Source organism: Oratosquilla oratoria, chromosome 18 (genome assembly GCF_046742065.1).
Source record: "Oratosquilla oratoria isolate Oo_2021 chromosome 18, ASM4674206v1, whole genome shotgun sequence".
In the NCBI taxonomy this organism is placed as follows: Eukaryota; Metazoa; Arthropoda; class Malacostraca; order Stomatopoda; family Squillidae; genus Oratosquilla; species Oratosquilla oratoria.
Window position 1 is genome coordinate 18,738,768 of NC_134794.1, and position 19,345 is coordinate 18,758,112.

Below are 19,345 nucleotides of genomic sequence, written 5' to 3' on the forward strand. Positions count from 1 at the left end.
GACTTTGCTGGTGTAGTGGTACTGCACTTGACTGCTAACTCAGTGATCTGAATTCAACTCCCCGCCCAGGGCTGGAAAGCATCACAACACTGCAAGCTAGCATTCTAGTTCTGGTAGAAAAGGTGTTGGAAATGTAAGGTCACATTACCTATAGATCAGGCCACATACAAACTCTGAGCTCTCATCTGTAATAAGAATGGTTGCTTCTAGTAACACTGACTGGAAACCTGCACCCTCATAATACCTGGCAATGGTCCTCGTACCCTCCTATAGATCTCTCTATGAAGCAACTTTGGACTGTTGTCTGTGATGAATTAGTGGGATTTTGTCACCTGATGAGAATTGTGGTAAGAGGGGAGTAATTGCTGGCTGTTAGCTCTCCACATGTTATAAGGTGGATGAAATGCAGTTGATGTTGAAATATATTACTGTATGTTGTGTGTATGTGTGCAAGATTCATCATGTGCTTCCCTAATTCTACTTTGCAACCAATTCTCATACACTTGTTTCTCTTTTACTATTTCTTCCACCTCTCCATACAACCATTCTCTTTTTTCTAATACCTCCTTCCATCCTCCTCATCTCATACCATTTCTGTGCCCTTTATGACTTCCTCTTTGAAATATATTCTTCTCCTGCTTCCCCTTTATCTCTCACTACCTCCCACACTTCTATTAGTTTCTCCCAGTATTCTTTCTTTTTGTCCTCATTTAATTTGTTTTCTTGCAGCATTTTGCTACCTCCCTTTCCCTGCAATTTAAATTTACCTTCTACCAAAAAATTACCTGACAATCTCTCCCCTAAAAACAGGAATTTCTAAAATTCTTTCAATCCTCCCTTCGGATACCACTACATAGTCCATTACATACCATCTCAACTACCCTCCCTTCCACTACCCTTTTCCATGTATACTTATGCTTGGCTTTCTTTTTAAACAATGTGTTTGCTATCAACTCCCTTTCTAAATATATCTCCAATATCTCCCCAATACCACTACATTTACAGTCCACCCAAAACTCTCTACATACTCATTTTATTCAATCCATACTTTTTCTTCTTAATTTCACCTTATTTCTCACAAATTTCTCAAACTGCTAATCTCATCCCTTTTACTCTCATCTGTACTACAAACATACATTTAACGACCCAATTACTGGGGCTTCTGGTTTGAATCTTTCCTCGACTTTTTTGTTGGAACATACCAAGCATGGGGTCCCTAGTCACAACATACCATCCCATTTGGTCGTCTTCTATGACATGCATGGGAAATATGGAGGAAAAATTCTTTTCCCCACATCACAGGGGTATCCAGAAGTGGCATCACAAAAGTGGTAAATGACAGGTTCAAAGGAACAGCATAAAGGACAGCTGTTGTATAAAAGTATCATTATTCATTTACGAGTAGATTTTTAAACTGTACACAGACAAATGATGTGTGGCTTTGCTCTGTAGAGATGTCCCTAAAGCAATTACTTCATGTTACCAGGCAATTAATCCCCCAGTAAGGGGTATCAATTAATATGGTAAAATGAAGTGCATGTCAGTAATGTTCTCCCATTCAAAATGGTAAGGAAAAAAACAAGACTGAAGTCCATGCTCAAGGTTACTTTCAATATAGAAAGTATCAAAAGTTAAAAATAAAAACCACATTCCCATGCTAGTCAATAGGAAAACCATGGATACAAAGAGAAAAAAAAAAAAAAAAAAAAAAAAAAAAAAAAAAAAATTTTATAATGAAAAGAGTTTGAGTATCATCCTTTTAAAACTTGGTTCCAAACAATTATTTAATATCCCTAAATTTTCCTCATGATGTAAAATCCTCAAATTTTATTTCTCCCTTTATTCTTCTCCTACGCCTTTCCTTTATTAACTTATTGATTCCCAACTACCTCTAAGCTCCTCATATTTCATATGACTACTCCCTTCCCATTTATTCAGTTTCCCATCCCTCTGTTACCTGACAGTGTATTCTTCCTGTCCAAACAACTACCCTATTCTTCCTGTTTTCCTGCTCAATTCATTAGTTACACATCATGGTAACCGTCCCTAAATATCAGTCCATTTGTGGCATGTGTTGAAAATGAAACCCATGAATAATCTGCACCTTGTAAAACACTAGGTAAATACAAATCTACAACTATGCATCAACAAAAACTTACATAAACTGTCATTTACATAATAAATACAGCTACACAAAATACTTACCACCTTCATTCTAAAAAACACCAAGTTCATGAAAAACAGGAAAACAGGTGTCTGAGGCTAATTGTGGTGAATATATATTAACACCTGAACATCTATTCCTGGATTACACAACTTACTACTGAAACCACTTAACGTCAGCCTGGACGGTGCAGAACCTGACATGACATTCAACAAACTGACTAACCAGGCATCATACCTTGAGACCCAGACGAGACCGATGTCACGGTGGTGGATTTGACAATGGTGACCGAGGAGGAACTGGTCTCCTGCTTGACTGTACTGGATGTCTTCTCTACCACTTTCTCCGTTACCTTCAGCTCATCCCTATACATGTGTACGCCAGACACAAATAAAGTCAATGACAAGTGTGAAAACAAGGATGCAAGAGATCATGAGTTGGAGTTCATGTCAGTCATCTCAAGCAAAGTAGTTTCAGACTTGTTAATGTTTTGAATTCACAATTTCTTGTATTACTATGGTTAAATAAGAAATTATATTCATGCAATATGAACAGTGCATTTAACCTAACAAAAATAAGAAAACAAAAAATATTTCACCCAATAAATTAAAATCATAAAAAAAAAAAAAGGCAAGCATATCAAGTGCAGTGAGAAGCTTAGATATGAAATTAGAATAACAAAAGAAAAGAAGCTTTACAAAGCAAATATCAACACATTCAGGGGGTCTCCCTTTGGAAAATATACGGTAAATATAAATCTGTAGCAATACTGTGCCATACAAATTCTCATATTTCTGTTTTGGATTCAATGTAATCAGCAATGACTTCAACCTTTTCCTGGAAAACAACTGCAGAAAAAAAAAAATGTTTCACAAGCTTTCAGGTACACATGCCTGATTAACTCTCAAGAAATCCTCACCTCATGCAATCCCACTCTTCTAATTAGGAAACAAATGATTTACTTACAGGTGATCTCTAATAGAATCCACAGTGATGTCTCCACTGAGTACACTAGTGTCTCCATTTTCTTTTATCTCCTCTGCTTTCCTGCTACCTCCAGCCTCCGCACAGCCAGGCTGGGATGCTTTATCGTCCCCCGTCGCCTATAAACGAGGACAACATATACTGGGATACTTCATGTGACCCCCTTTCTTCATTTAATTCCAATAACCCAAAGGTGATCCTCTCAAAGAAACTCAGCTAGAACAAGTAATCACTGAAGACAATTTAAAAAAGTTATATTTTTCAATCAATGTGTTGCCCCAGGTCTGGGTTTCAGGACACCCACAATATATATATATATATATATATATATGAGAGAGAGAGAGAGAGAGAGAGAGAGAGAGAGAGAGAGAGAGGTAGGTAGGTAGGTTAAGGGAAGATGGAAAAATAGGAAGTGGGAAGCATACACAAACACATATACAAAGGGGGGGAGAGAGAGAGAGAGAGGAGAGAGAGAGAGAGAGAGAGAGAGAGAGAGAGAGAGAGAGAGAGAGATGGGAGAGAGAAAAAGTGGGAGAGAGAAAAAGTGGGAGAGAGAAAAAGTGGGAGAGAGAAAAAGTGGGAGAGAGAAAAAGTGGGAGAGAGAAAAAGTGGGAGAGAGAAAAAGTGGGAGAGAGAAAAAGTGGGAGAGAGAAAAAGTGGGAAAGAGAAAAAGTGGGAAAGAGAAAAAGTGGGAAAGAGAAAAAGTGGGAAAGAGAAAAAGTGAGTGTGTGTACGTGTGTGTGTGCAATAAATATTCACTTTCATAAAAGGGTGTCCAGGTCAATGTACAAACTCATATCAAACAAACAAAACCCATTCAGCCACCCTTACTGCCTCAGTAACAGAGAAAAACCCACCTCCGACTCCGCAACTTCATTACTTTCACCACATGCCTCTGCAGATGGTGCTCTTTCTTCCTCTTCTGAAGCTACTTCCTCCTTTGTTTCTTCAGTTTTCTGAAAATTTGTTTAGATATCATTAACTTAATGACATAATGACATTTGGTACTAATCCTTATAACTCTATTGAGTCATTGTCTGACTTTGTTTTTATTTCTTACACCATGGTTGGTACAGCCACTACCAACAAAACATGGTGGCTATGCATGCAAGAAAATATTCACTCCTTCCTGGTTAAATTATGCAAACACTGGACTTCATTTTACCTTATTTTCCAGTTATTGAAAAAATATCCATTAGCTAGTTTTTCACACAATAAATAATAGCACTAATTCCACAAAGTTATGAGCAACCATAAACAGCTTTTGCCATCTTTCACAACACATAACATTACCATTTCATTTGGTTTCCCTTTCTACCTTCCACACTAACATTTCACAATGGCAATATCATGTATCATTTTATAGCAAATTGTAGATAGATATGATAATGTGATGCAAGGATAGGAGGTGGTTGGGGGTGGGCATAGGGAGTGGCTGTGTGTGAATGATATTTTGACATAGCCTGAAGGGATTTCTCCCTGACTTCTCTTTTTCTGCATGAGGATATGGAGAGGGGTGGAGTTGCAAATTAAGTGAAGAGGCCTTGCTGCATTGCCTCTGACCCAGGGTAATGGGCAGGATACCGAGATGACCCATGATCCAAGAGAAGCTAAGATGAGAGGGAGGAAAAGTTGGTGGATGGGAGTGGGTGCATGCCTTTTGACTTGGCTACCTCCTTTATATGGGGGAAAAAACAATTGATATATAGATAGATATATTCAGGGACTAACAACTGGCACCTACATGAGGCGCTTCTACGAGAAGGACATCTGAAAGTCATTTCTCTTCCAACCATCTCCAAACCCCATCAAGTTCCTCATCTTCATTTGCTGGTGTAGACCCAAGAAGCTGACACTATCTTCAGACTAGGCCCAAGATCTCTCTCTATCAACATCAACTGTATTTCCTCCATTTTCAAACATGAGGAGAGCTGATAACCTGTGATTGTTACCCTCCAACTACTTTCTGCCAATGATGAGGAAACTGTCCTACACTAATCTATCTATACCAAAGGCTTTTCCCCCCTTACAAAGGAGGGTCAAAAGGCATGTACCCACATCCACCCATTCAACTGCTTCCTCCTCCTTATTTTTCCTCTTCATGGATGATGGGTCATCCCTGTATCCGGCCTACTGCCCTAGGTCAGAAGCAATACAGGAAGACACAGCACATCCACAGCAAGGTCATTTCATTTAATTGATGACTCCCCCTCTCTCATACAGAAAAAGAGATGGGGGGAAATCCCTTCGGGCTGCATCAAAATATTTACACACCACTCTCTGCCCTCACATCCCTCACCCCCTCCCTTCCTTTCTTCACAGTATCATCTAAACATAGCCATTCTCCATTCACACCTATCTCCTGCCTTCCTCTACCTTGCTCAACACATTCTCCTCTTGTTCAATGCCCCTTTCAACCCAACCATCAATCTCAACTTCAGTCATCCCCTCAAGTTCACTCCATCCACCTCTGCTTTCCACACCTTTTACTAATCTTTCTTCACTCATGTTTCCGTGTGTCCAAACCATCCCAATAATCTTTCATCAGCCCTATCTGCCATCTCCTTTTCCACTCCAGCTCTCCTCATTTCTCATTCTATCCAACCTTGTAATCCCTACTATATTTCTTTGACATTTCATCTCAAAAACATTTAAATTTTTCCTACCTGCCTCTCTTAAATTCCAAGTCTCTGCCCCACACAGTGCCATTGGCACAATCACCCTTTTATATAATCTCCTCTTTGTAACCATTCCCAAGTACTTATTTCTCAAGACATTTTTTGATCCCCCCGCGAGGCATTTACTTGCTTCTCTCAGTCTACAATTTACCTCCATCTCCACTCCTCCCTTTCCTGCACCATGCAACCCCAATACCTAAAACTATTCACTTCCTCCAGCTTCTCTCCTTTAAGACTTACCTCCAACTCACTGCCATTCTCTCCCCTTGCACATCTCATCATCTTACTTTTACCCACATTTACCTTCAACTTTCTCATAAAGTCCATCACTGTCTTAATCCTCCCTCTGACCCTGCCACAAATGCAGTGTTGTCAGCAAACAATGACTGGCTCACCTCCCACTTTTCTCCATTTTCTTTAACCATCTCCAGCCCATGTCCTTTGCATTTCCTTCGCACACCACCCCATCCATGTGCACATTGAACAGCCATGGCATCATAACACATCCCTGATGCAGCCCCACCTTTATCTCAAACCACTTGCTCTCTCTCCATTTCCAATTTTAACACAGGATCTACATACATACACATACATATACCAAGGCTTTTTCCCCCCTTACAAGGGAGGTAGCCAAAAAGGAAAAGGCATAAAATCATTCCCACCCATTTCATCCTTGAATACACTCCACCCTCCCTCTCATCTTAGCCTCCTGGATGACGGGTCATCCCTGCACCTTGTCCACTGCCCTGGGTCAGAAGCAGTGTCGCAAGACACAGCACATCCACAGCAAGGCCGCTTCATTAAATCGGCGACCCCCCCTCTCCGTCCCCCCATGCATAAAAGGAGATGGGGAGAAATCCCTTCGGGCTGCATCAAAATTTGCTCACACATACTACCTCACCCCCCATCCCCCCACCCATTTCACCTCATGCATCACAACATTTTCCATATACAACCATTCTCCATTCACCCGTCTTCTGTCCTCTCCCGTCCTTCCTCAACAGACATTCCCCTCTTCCCCAAAGCCCCCTTCACCCCATCCATCCACCTCATCCTAGGACGTCCCTTCATGTTCACTTCCTCCACATCTGCCTTCCATACCTCTTTTACTAGTCTTTCTTCACTCATTCTTTCCATGTGTCCAAACCATCCTAATACTCTTTCATCAACCCTATCTCCCAGCTCCCTTTCCACCCCTGTTCTCCTCCTCACCTCCTCATTTCTCACTCTATCTAGCCTAGTAACCCCCATCATACTTCTCAGACACCTCATCTCAAACACATTTAAACTACTTCTCTCTTATGTTCCATGTTTCTGCCCCATACAGTGCTGTTGGCACAATCATTCCTTCATACAGTCTCCTCTTAGCATCCATTCCCAAATGTCTATTCCTCATTACACTTTTTAATCCACCAAGGCATTTACTCGCTTCTCTCAATCTACATTCTACCTCCACCTTCACTCCACCTTTTCCTGCCACATTTGCACCCAAGTACAGACGCTCCTCTACTTACGTTCATTCGTTTTACGTTTTTTCGATTTTACATTTGAACTGACTGTAAAAAAAAAATGTAATTTTTTTTTTTTGAGTGAATTTCTTAGTTTAGCGCGCTCTCCGTAGTTCAAACGATACTTACGCATGACGCTGCGTCCATTGTTTACATGGCACAAACGACAGACTGAACGTGCCTTGCCTCATCCTCCTCCTCCACCATCTCAATTTATGTTGCTTGAATTTAATTTATTTGAAATTAATGTTAATATTTTACAATGTTATGTGTATAATTAATGATTTAGGGGTGTTTTATAAGATACGGTAATAGAATTTACAGATGTATAGTACAGTAACAACTTGCGTTCATTTAAAACAAAACAAAAAAAAACTACGTTCGGCCGTTCGGAACGTAACAAAAAAAAAGGAAGTGGAGTGTCTGTATCTAAAACTATCCACTTCCTCCAGTCGCTCTCCCTTAATACTCACTTCCAGACTACTGCCACTTTCACCCCTTGTACATCTCATCACCTTACTTTTACCCACATTTATCTTCAGCTTTCTTCTGTCACACACTCTCCCAAACTCTGTCACCAACTTCCTCAATCCCTCCTTCGATCCTGCCACAAGCGCAGTGTCATCTGCAAACAACAGCTGGCTCACCTCCCACTTTTCTCCATTTTCTTTAACCATCTCCAATCCCCGACTCACTACCCTTGCATTTACCTCTCGCACTACCCCATCCATATATAAGTTGAACGCATCCTTGACGAAGTCCCACCTTTACCTTGAACCACTCACTCTCTCCATATCTAATCCTGCCAACACAGGGTCTACTCTCATAAAAAGTGTTGACTGCCCTTAACAGCTTTCCTCCATCCAAATATATCTGCAAAACCTCCCACAGTGCCTTCCTGTCTACCCTGTTAAAAGTTTTTCCCAAATCCATAAGGGCCCCAAAAACATTCTTACCCTTTCTTAAAGCTTTCTCACATACATGCTTTATCACAAAAATGTAAGCCACACAACCCTTACCTTTCCTAAAACCACACTGTTCCTCACCAATTACTCCCTCTGTTCCTATCCTAATCCTCTCAATTTAAACCCTCCCATAAGCCTTCCTAACTACAATCAATAAAGTGATCCCTATGAAACTACTACACTCACATTTGTCTCCATTTCCCTTGTAAAGCAGAACTATAGAAGCATTCCTCCAATCCTCTGGCAACCTTTCCTCTCTTTGACACATATTAAACAACCTCACTAGCCAGTCCACTATCACTGTACCTCCTTTCTTCAGACACTCCACATAACACCCACCTAACCTATAAGCCTTATCTGCTCTCATCATTTTCAAAACTACTTGCATATCATCTTTTATTTCTCCTTCATTGTCTTCTCCCATTACCGTCAATTTCTTAGTGTCTCCCAATGCTGTCCCATCCTATCCTCCTCCACATTTAACAGCTCCATAAAATACTTCGTCAAGGATGCGTTATGTCGCCCTGGCTGTTCAACTTATACATGGATGGGGTGGTGCGAGAGGTGAATGCTAGGGTAGTGGGTCAGGGATTGGAGATGGTTAAAGAAAATGGAGAAAAGTGGGAGGTGAGCCAGCTGTTGTTTGCGGACGACACTGCACTTGTGGCAGGGTCAGAGGAGGGATTGAGGAAGCTGGTGGCAGAGTTTGGGAGAGTATGTGATAGAAGAAAGCTAAAGATAAATGTGGGTAAAAGTAAGGTGATGAGATGTACAAGGGGTGAAAGTGGCAGTAGACTGGAAGTGAACATTAAGGGAGAGCGACTGGAGGAAGTGGATAGTTTTAGATACTTGGGTGCAAGTGTAGCAGGAAAAGGTGGAGTGAAGGTGGAGGTAGAATGTAGATTGAGAGAAGCGAATAAATGCCTTGGTGGATTAAAGAGTGTAATTAGGAATAGACATTTGGGAATGGATGCGAAGAGGAGACTGTATGAAGGAGTGATTGTGCCAACAGCACTGTATGGGGCAGAAACGTGGAACATAAGAGAAGAAGAGAGAAGGAGTTTGAATGTGTTTGAGATGAGGTGTCTGAGAAGTATGATGGGGGTTACTAGGCTGGATAGAGTGAGAAATGAGGAGGTGAGGAGGAGAACAGGGGTGAAAAAGGAGCTGGGAGATAGGGTTGATGAAAGAATATTAGGATGGTTTGGACACATGGAAAGAATGAGTGAAGAAAGACTAGTAAAAGAGGTATGGAAGGCAGATGTGGAGGGAGTGAACATGAGGGGACGTCCTAGGATGAGGTGGATGGATGGGGTGAAGGGGGCTTTGGGGAAGAGGGGAATGTCTGTTGAGGAAGGAAGGGAGAGGACGGAAGACAGAGGTGAGTGGAGAATGGTTGTATATGGATGATGTTGTGATTGCATGAGGAGGAATGGGCAGGGGGTGGGGGGTGGGGTAGTATGTGTGAGTAAATTTTGACGCAGCCCGAAGGGATTTCTCCCCGTCCTCTCCTTATATGCAAGGGGGGACGGAGAGGGGGGGTCGCCGATTAAATGAAGTGGCCTTGCTGTGGATGTGCTGTGTCTTGCGACACTGCTTCTGACCCAGGGCGGTGGGAAGGGTGCAGGGATGACCCGTCATCCAGGAGGTGCTCAGATGAGAGGGAGGGTGGGAGGGGTGTGGAGTGTATTTAGGGATGAAATGGGTGGGAGTGTTTTTATGCCTTTCCCTTTTTGGTTACCTCCCTTGGAAGGGGGAAAAAGCCTTGGTATATGTATGTATAAAATACTCTGCCCATCTCCCCCTTACCACCTCTTCTACCATTAACATTTATCCACCTGCACCTTTTACATTCTTTACTCGAGTTGCATCCCCTTCCTCTCTTAACTTCCTAACAAAATGTCTTTTAATTACTTTACAAATTTTCTGTCATATTTCTCCCCCATTTTACATCTGCTCTCCTTTTTTCCTCCTTTATTGTTTTTTTTTCCTCTCAAATGTTTCTCTTGTCCTACTTTGCAACCAGTCCCTGAATGCTTGCTTCTTCTCTTCTAAAATATTCTTCACTTCATCATCCCACCACTCACTACCCTTCCTCCCATACCATCTTTGTACACTTTGTCACACCCTCCTCAAAACACCCCCATTCCTCTTCCACTCCTACCTTTACTCTATTCTTCACCATCCCCCTCACTTCTTTCCACTCCTGCTCATTTTCCTTCTCATTTCATCACTTTACTCTAAGTACTTTCTGCCCTTTTCCTTTCTCCACCTATCCTCCACTCTCAACTTACCTTCCACCCCACCAAAAATTATCTGATATTCCCCAACTCTCTCCCCCCAAAACATGGATATCCAGAACTTTACCTACTCTTCAACCTGGATAACATTACATAGTTCATTAATGCCTTATCAACCACCCTTCCATCCACCATCCACTCTCATGTGTGGTTATGTTAAGCTTTTTTCCTACACTGTTTTACCTATCATCAACTTTCTAAACACATTACCATTAACTCTACTATGATTTTTACCTGGTACTCCAAACTTACTAGCCACTCCATTTATTGGTTCATCCCCTACTAGCACTGAGATCTCCCAATACCACTACATTTGACATTCTTCCCAAAACTCTCTAAGCCTTCAATTAAATCTATCCAAAAAGCCACCCTTTCCTCTGTATTCTTTTAACTACCAGGCCCACATGTGCTTACAAAGACTCACATCTCCCTTCCCAGTTTCACCTTCATCCACATTAATCTCTTCAATATGAGATGAAATATTCATGTGCACCTCAGGTTGCCTAATGTATGATGATGTACTATAACATGCACATTACAAAACAAAGTTACTGCTATTATAATCATTCTCTTTCACCCTGAATAAATATAACATCACAGAAAACGTAATCAAACCTGTTCGCAGAAATCAGGGATCACTCAGCAACAACTACAAAATAAATATAATCAGGAAGCCTTCACTGGCATCCTCATATATCCCAATTGCAGCTCACAACACATGCATAGGCATCATCATATTGAAGAAACCTTCCACTCCACCACACTTTTACCTATATCCTCTCTTACTAGTAGAGTCAACTCTTCCCTCCCTCATACTCTCCTAACTCTCAACACCCCACTACACTTACAAATTCAAAATCACCCCTCCCTTTCAACTTAGTTTCACTTAATGCCAACACATCCATCTTGATTCTGACAAACATACTGCCTGTCTCTTCCCTTTTACTCTTATCTGTACCACATCTACACACATTAAAAGACCCAAACCTTAGGGTTCTGGTCGGAAAACTCCTCCTAGACACTCTTATGCTTTGACTTCTCATAGGAATATACCATCCCATTTTAGCAGCCATTTATGACCCAAGTGGTAAAACTTGATGGCAGTATTCTTTCTTCCCCATATCACAGGAGACAGAGACAAAAAGGGAAATATATATCCAAAGAAGTAGTAAAGGGCAGTATTATGATGGTGGGCAGCATAACAGAGGGACAATTGCAGTACAATAAAGTAGCATAATTTCTCTATAAGTAAATATTTCGTCTAACACAGACAAAATGGTGTGTGGCTCTGGTACATAGGGGTGCCACATATACTCCATAAGGTATCATCTGCATGCTACTGAGCAAATTTTATTGCACAATAACATACAGCCAATACCCTACACAGGGACTGAAACTTCTTCCTTAAGAGGTCTATGGGAGAGTATGAGGATTGTTGCCAGCTGCTATACAGCTGTAGGTTTCCAGTTAGTGAAACTTCAGGTACCAATTCATTCATTCTTGTGCACGCTGGCATACCTCAACTTCATTTGAAGCCTCATGTGGTGCCTCATTCTCAGTACTGGTAGTCACTTTTGGAGATTCAATTACAGTAACTGTTCCTTCTGGCTTCGTTATTGTTTTAGTCGAGAGAGATATACGCTGTAGTTCAGAGGGTGACAACAAGAAGAGTCCTTCGCCCTGGCTGCTAAATGTTAATGTGTTGATTCCACTGCAAATGACAAGAAACATGCATTTTAGTATTTGGAAATAATTTCAAACATGTTTAATCTTTTTTTTTTTTTTTTTTTTTTTATACAATAAATTTGATAATCATCATAAAAAAAAGTATCATAATACATACTTAATGTCTTCCTTTTTAATACAATTAGTGTGAAACTGTCTTCTACAGTCAGGCAGAGAAAAGACTGACAAGTCACCAAGGTTGGTAACCACCATAAATGATGGTTCCATATAAGTCTCATCAGCACTAGAAAAGAATTCTCCATAACCAATTTTCCGAACTCTTGATCCTTCATGAGCTGTTAGTTTGAACTTGCAGAATGGCTTCAGCTGGGGTAATGTAAATACCTGAAAGAAAAGAACAGTTTAACTTGTTTTCCAGAAACTTGTTTTACATACATATATATACCAAAGGCTTTTTCCCCCTTACAAAGGAGGTAGCCTAAAAACAAAGGCAAAGAAACCACTCCCACCCATTCCACCCCTTATCTTATTAGAGAGGTTAAAAACTAAGAAAAAACAAACATACTTTGAACTGTTCTTCTGAGCAAATCAAGACTCTGTTTGGCCCAGCAGTATCTGGTGGTTTGGCAGCTTCCTTTTTAACAGCCATGGACTCAGGATATGGACGATTGGATGCATCCAAGATGCTAACACTTATCACTGGAGCTCCATGTTTTAGGTGAATTTCTTTTCCAAGCTGAACCTGTACAGGTGTTTCACTTCGTTTATCTGATGATGGTATAGCTATGGTGAAAACATATATGGCTCCACTGTTTGTACCAGCCCATAAAGTTGCAGACATATGCTGACCTAGGGGAAAAAAAAATTGTTGACCATTATCATCATAACCTAAACATTATGTACAGCAAATACCACTTTAATCACTCAGGATATGACAGACTAGTGTCTACTGTCTTACTGTTTGCAATGAAGCACTTCGTAAGGTGGAGGCATCGAACCATGGAGCCAATGTAGTCGCTGGCATGCGTACGTGCCTCTATTGCCCGCTCCACTGGTCGTAAGCCATCCTCGTCACTTGACACTGCTGCTCCACTAATAAAGGGGAGGGAAAAGGTTAGCCTACGCTCTAAGGGATGCCCTAAATATTTTTCTACAGGATTAATTATTGTTCTCTCTAAGGTGCTTGCCTTTGCAACTACAGGTACTTCAGGAGTGGAAACTAAGCTATGTAAATCAAATACTACAGATCCAATGTCAGAATCTGGGGATTGCAGTTGCTCACTGCCTTCTGGTTTTTGCCTAGAGTGAGTTGGGAGCTTGGGAGAAGGTGCCAAAAGGATTGGGGCATTAGCCGAGGATGGGGTATCATCTATATACGTGCTTATACTTGGATGACGAGCTGATATATCAGGAACCTTGGAATCAAGGGTCATTAAACTAGGGTTAGAGTCCTCAGTATGGCCATGTTCTTCAGTGGGTGTAAAGTCAATAGTTGGTATGGGCACACTTCTTCTCTTTTCAGGATCTCCTCTGACAAATGGTCGAAGGATAATTTCACTCTGCCTCTTAAACAACTCTTTAATCCTTGATGTTCCACCTGTTTTAGAAGCTTCATCCTTTTTTATGTCTTCACTAACAAGGTCAGCAGCTGAAAGAGCTAATTCATAACTTGGAGTTCTTCTACAAACTTCAGGCTGGGAAGTATCTGGCAAAGTTTTTGATGGACTTTTTGTTTGTGGTACTTCAGGCTTTTTCTTGAATGACAAGTTGAGAAACCGTTTCTGTCCAGAGGATGTTGCCCCTTCTTTCTGTCTTTGTTCAGCCTCAGTACCACTTTCAGGTGGAGCATCTACTTCAGCTGAACCTGACTGCTTTTCAGTCTCACTCTTGGAACCAAGCCAAAGCATATTTGGTCGTGTCAGTGAACGAGATTTGACCTGAGCCTCCTCTTTATCAATAGGGGCCCCTTCCTCCTGAATCTTGGGATATTCTTCGCTGTGATGTCTGCGACGGAATGCCTGCAGAATGCTGCGGCGTTGTTCTGGACCCTCAGCTGGTGGACTATCAACATCAAGCGACACAGTTTTGTTTCTTTTGAAAAGACGTTTCAGGGACCCTTCCCTTGATGATGGATCTTCAACACCTTCTACATGCAATCTTTCTTCCCCTTCTTCCTTGCGTTGTAACCACTCCTTAAAACGGTTCAACCCAACTTTACCACCACCTGCTCCCTCATCATCTTTCTCAGTCTCTTCTTCATTCCCACTTTCACGTCCAAAGATTTTGGAAAATCTTGATGTTTGTCCACCTTGAGATGATTCCAATTCTGCTTTAGCCTCTTCAGCATCATTGCCCTCTTCCTCAGTCTGCTGACGACTGAACATCCTTGGCAGAGCAAAACGAAAACGTCCAACATCTTCCTCAGGTTTATCTTCAGTTTTAGGTTCGCCATCATCTACATCCTTCTCTTCCTTTTCCTTCTTTGCAAATACTTGTGGAAGTTTGAATCTTCCTTTCTTATCTTCTTCCTTTTTCCCATCATCAGCCTCATCTTTGCTCTCTAAATCAGGACTCTTTACATCTTTTCCTTTTCCTGATGAGCCTCTTGCAGATTCCCTGAATCGTTTTGGTGTAATGTAGTACAAGAATGGAACAACTTCAATTTCCTCCTCATCTTTATTCTCCGATGATGTTCCTCCTGCAATATTAATCTCTTCATCTTGGCCTTTCTTTCCATGTCCAGGATTATCTACAATATCTAAATTCTCTTCAGTAATGATCAAACCATCATTATCATCAATGTCAACATCAACCTCACGTTCCACCTGTTCATCAACTATCTGAATTGCAGGAGAATTAGAGTTTTGTCCATCTTCTTCAGGGGGACCATTTCCTTCAGGGGCAATACCTACAGCACCCTCAATCCCTGCATCTGCAGTTTGAACATCTGCATGAGGTCGAGCTTCTAAAATGGCCTGTATTTGTTCAACTAGAGGAGTTCCAGGCGGCTCAGATGGTACCTCTTCTTCCTCCCTTACTCTATCACTCTCTCTTGATTCCATCATTGTCTCCTCACACTTGATTTCACTATTGTCCTTCCCTTCTTCACTTGGGCTGCATGAAAGGTGAAAGCAAACAGGCGATATGAAAATGTATTAAGCACCAGCCATGCTGCTAAGACATATTCAAATTGATTGTGAAACCACAAAAGAAGTTACTTATAGAAATTGCGCATGCATTAACTTACCTATGTGTTTCATAATATACTTATTGTGCTTCATCTTGCAATTCAGTTTCAAACCATGCACACTTTGACTACTAACCATTTCTACTGGTAGAATATTAAATTTTCTTATTTCATGTATTGCTATTTAGAAAACTGTATTAATTTATTTTCTGTTTATTCTTATTGAGTTTTATATTCATAGCTTTTTCTCTCAACTCCTTACTTACTAAAACTTTGCTTGTATATCAGTTTTGGTGCATTTACACAGAAAAATAATGTTTCCTCACTCCCTCTTTTCCTTCAGTGTCATCAATCCCATAATTTCCATTGCACAAGATAACCCCTATACACAAAGAACCATGAATTTCATCTAATGAAAATTGTCACACTTTCTGGATTTGCTTAGTTATTCCATCTGGTGCAGCACATTCTATTTCCTTTGCATTTTGCTACTCTTGTATTCTCTCCAAACATATTATCGTAAATGTGGCTTAAATGCTCACCAAACCAAAATTCAGATATTCATAATTAGATCTTCTTTAATACCTCCTTATATTTATCTTTTACTATACTCTGATTACCTCATTTCTATTCTATTGTACTTCATGGTAAAAAAAAATCTACCACTCCTGACTTCAGTTATGGATCATCTTTCTATCTTCCTGCATTCCCTATGATAGTTCCTTTTCTTTTCAGCTTCTATAATGATGAGAGTGGAGGTAAACCAGGACTGGTCGTCAGGCCCTGCTGTGAAAGAGTTATGCCTCACTGCACTGCATTCGACCATAAGGTCTCTCTTGTAGAAGACCCGTAGCTCCCAGGTAAGTGGCAATGGCCACCATGCAGGCCCATAGGTTATTAGGGAAGAAATACAGTGTTGCTGTCTGGGGATTTTTTGAGTGTGGCACTTAAGGAAACTGCTTAATGTAGGCTTTATGGTCTCTTGCAGTCTTCCTCATTCTTATGTTGTATGATGAGGTGTTCAGTGTTTTCTCTGTGGCAACTGCATTTAAAGCAGTCTGATTCTGTGTTTACAACGTCTTAGTGGTGGATAGTGTTCTGAACACGTGTACTAGCATGGTTCTTGCTTCTCTTGACAAGGAAATTTTCTGTGAGGCTGATGTTTGGAGGGTGTTGTTGAAGTAATAGGTTTGGTGGTCTCTCATGAAGAGCTTGTTTAGTGATCTCAGAGTGAATCTGTTTTTGTGTGGATGTATTGTGTGGAACAGGTGGAAGGTTGCTGTAAATGTTTCACTAAGAAACTGATATTATACACACGTACAAACACCATGGGCTTTTTCCCCCTTACAATAGAGATAGTCAAGTCAAAAGGCAAGTACTCACTCCCACCCATTTTAACTCCCATCCACCACCCTTTCTTCACTCTTATCTTAGCTCCTCATGGATTATGGGTCATCCCTGTATCCTGCCCACCACCCTGGGTCAAAAGCAATGCAGCAAGACAGAGCACATCCACAGCAAGGCCACTTCATTTAATTGGTGACCCCCCATCCATCTCCTCATGCAGAAAAAGAGAAGACAGGAAGAAATCCCTTTGGGTTGCATCAAAATACCATTTATACATAACCACTCCCTACCCTCCCCTCCTTTGCCCAACACCCTTTCATCCCATCCATCCATCTCGGTAATAAATATAAATACATACATACATATACCAAGGCTTTTTTCCCCTTACAAGGGAGGTAGCCAAAAAGGGAAAGGCACAAAATCATTTCCACCCACTCCATCCCTGAATACACTCCACTCCTGGATGACGGGTCATACCTGCACCTTGTCCACTGCCCTGGGTCACAAGCAGTGTCGCAAGACACAGCACATCCACAGCAAGGCCTTTGACTTGGCTACCTCTCTTATAAGGGGGATGATACCTTTGGTATATAGATAGATAGGGACTGCTGTCTGAGGAAAACCCATTCCTAGGAGCTATGAGTCTTCTGCAAGACGAATTCAAAGCATTGTATTCACTGAAACTATATGATTTGTTTAGCACACTCTACCTCTTCTTCCCAGCAGGATTCATCAAGCTCACCCAAGCCCAAAGCTCAGCAGTTTTTGTTTACTAAGTCATCCTGGCTCACTTCTTTACTGACATTCCTTATCCTTCCAAATTTTTCCTTAACCTCTTCAATACAAGTCAAATTCTAGCACGCAGCATTGGATGCCTGATGTATGATGATTCAATGATGCATCACAATACTTGCATTATAAAACATGGTCATTTTACTCATTCTCTTTTACTAAGTAATACATACATACATACATATACCAAAGCCTTTTCCCCCTTACAAGGGGGGTAGCCAAAAAGAAAAAGGCATAAAATCATTCCCACCCATTCCATCCCTGAATACACTCCGCGTCCCTCCACCCTCCCTCTCATCTTAGCACCTCCTGAATGACAGGTCATCCCTCCACCTTGTCCACTGCCCTGGGTCAGAAGCAGTGTTACAAGACACAGCACATCCACAGCAAGGCCGCTTCATCAAATCGGCGACCCCCCCTCTTCGTCCCCCCATTGCATAAAATGAGAGGACGGGGAGAAATCCCTTCGGGCTGCATCAAATTTTGCTCACACATACTACCTCACCCCCCATCCACCCGCCCATTCCACCTCATGCAATCACATCATCATCCATATACAACCATTCTCCATTCACCCCTGTCTTCTGTCCTCTCCCGTCCTTCCTCAACAGACATTCCCCTCTTCCCCAAAGCCCCCTTCACCCCATCCATCCACCTCATCCTAAGACGTCCCCTCATGTTCACTCCCTCCACATCTGCCTTCCACACCTCTTTTACTAGTCTATCTTCACTCATTCTTTCCAAGTGTCCAAACCATCCTAATATTCTTTCATCAACCCTATCTCCCAGCTCCTTTTCCACCCGTTCTCCTCCTCACCTCCTCATTTCTCACTCTATCTAGCCTAGTAACCCCCATCATACTTCTCAGACACCTCATCTCAAACACATTCAAACTCCTTCTCTCTTCTTCTCTTATTTTCCATGTTCCATTTTACACATACATACATACATATACCAAGGCTTTTTCCCCCTTACCAGGGAGGTAGCCAAAAAGGACGAGGCATAAAATCATTCCCACCCATTCCATCCCTGAATACACTCCACACCCCTCCACCCTCCCTCTCATCTTAGCACCTCCCAGATGACGGGTCATCCCTGCACCCTGTCCAGTGCCCTGGGTCAGAAGCAGTGTCGCAAGACACAGCACATCCACAGCAAGTCCCACCTCTACCTCAAACCACTCTCTCTCTCCATTTCTAATCCTGACACAAGCTCTACTACTCTCATAAAAACTCTTGACAGCTCCCAGAAGATTTCCTCCTATCCCGTATATCCACATAACCTCCCACAATGCCTTTCTGTCTACCCTGTCGTAAGCCTTTTCCAGATCCATAAAGGCCCAGAAAACATCCTTCCCCTTTCCTATAGCTTTCTCACATATTCTTACCACAAAAATCTGATCTACACAACCTCTACCTGTCCTAAACCCACACTGTTCCTCACCAATTACTCCCTCTGTTCCTCTCCTAATCCTCTCAATCAAGATCCTCCCATAAGCCTTCCCAACTACACTTAACAAGCTAATCCCTCTGAAACTACTACATTCACACTTGTCCCCCTTTCCCTTGTAAAGTGGAACTATACAAGCACTCCTCCAGTCCTCTGGCACTCTACCTTCTCTCCAGCAAACATTAAATAACCTCACCAGCCAGTCCACCATCACTATACCTCCTTTTTTAAGACATTCTGCATGGCATCCATCCATACCAGGTGCCTTACCTGCTTTCATCATCT

At 41.6% G+C, this 19,345-nt stretch overlaps 1 protein-coding gene across 7 annotated transcripts in view; it reads right to left on the minus strand.

The window, feature by feature from the left end:
- l(2)gl (LLGL domain-containing protein l(2)gl) overlaps window positions 1-19,345 on the minus strand; it is an 80,035-nt gene that overhangs the window by 14,315 nt on the left and 46,375 nt on the right. For 4 of the 7 annotated variants that reach the window (XM_076201663.1, XM_076201665.1, XM_076201660.1 and 1 more), the window contains 7 exons: window positions 13,244-13,377; window positions 12,851-13,134; window positions 12,443-12,669; window positions 12,118-12,310; window positions 4,006-4,104; window positions 3,131-3,267; window positions 2,402-2,529 (listed from right to left, as the gene is read on the minus strand). In XM_076201663.1, coding sequence (XP_076057778.1) covers window positions 2,402-2,529; window positions 3,131-3,267; window positions 4,006-4,104; window positions 12,118-12,310; window positions 12,443-12,669; window positions 12,851-13,134; window positions 13,244-13,377 — 1,202 coding nt within the window. Of the gene's footprint in view, window positions 1-24; window positions 72-2,401; window positions 2,530-3,130; window positions 3,268-4,005; window positions 4,105-12,117; window positions 12,311-12,442; window positions 12,670-12,850; window positions 13,135-13,243; window positions 13,378-19,345 lie in introns of those variants that run through there. The other 3 variants (XR_012967291.1, XM_076201666.1, XM_076201664.1) reach the window with 2 other exon arrangements.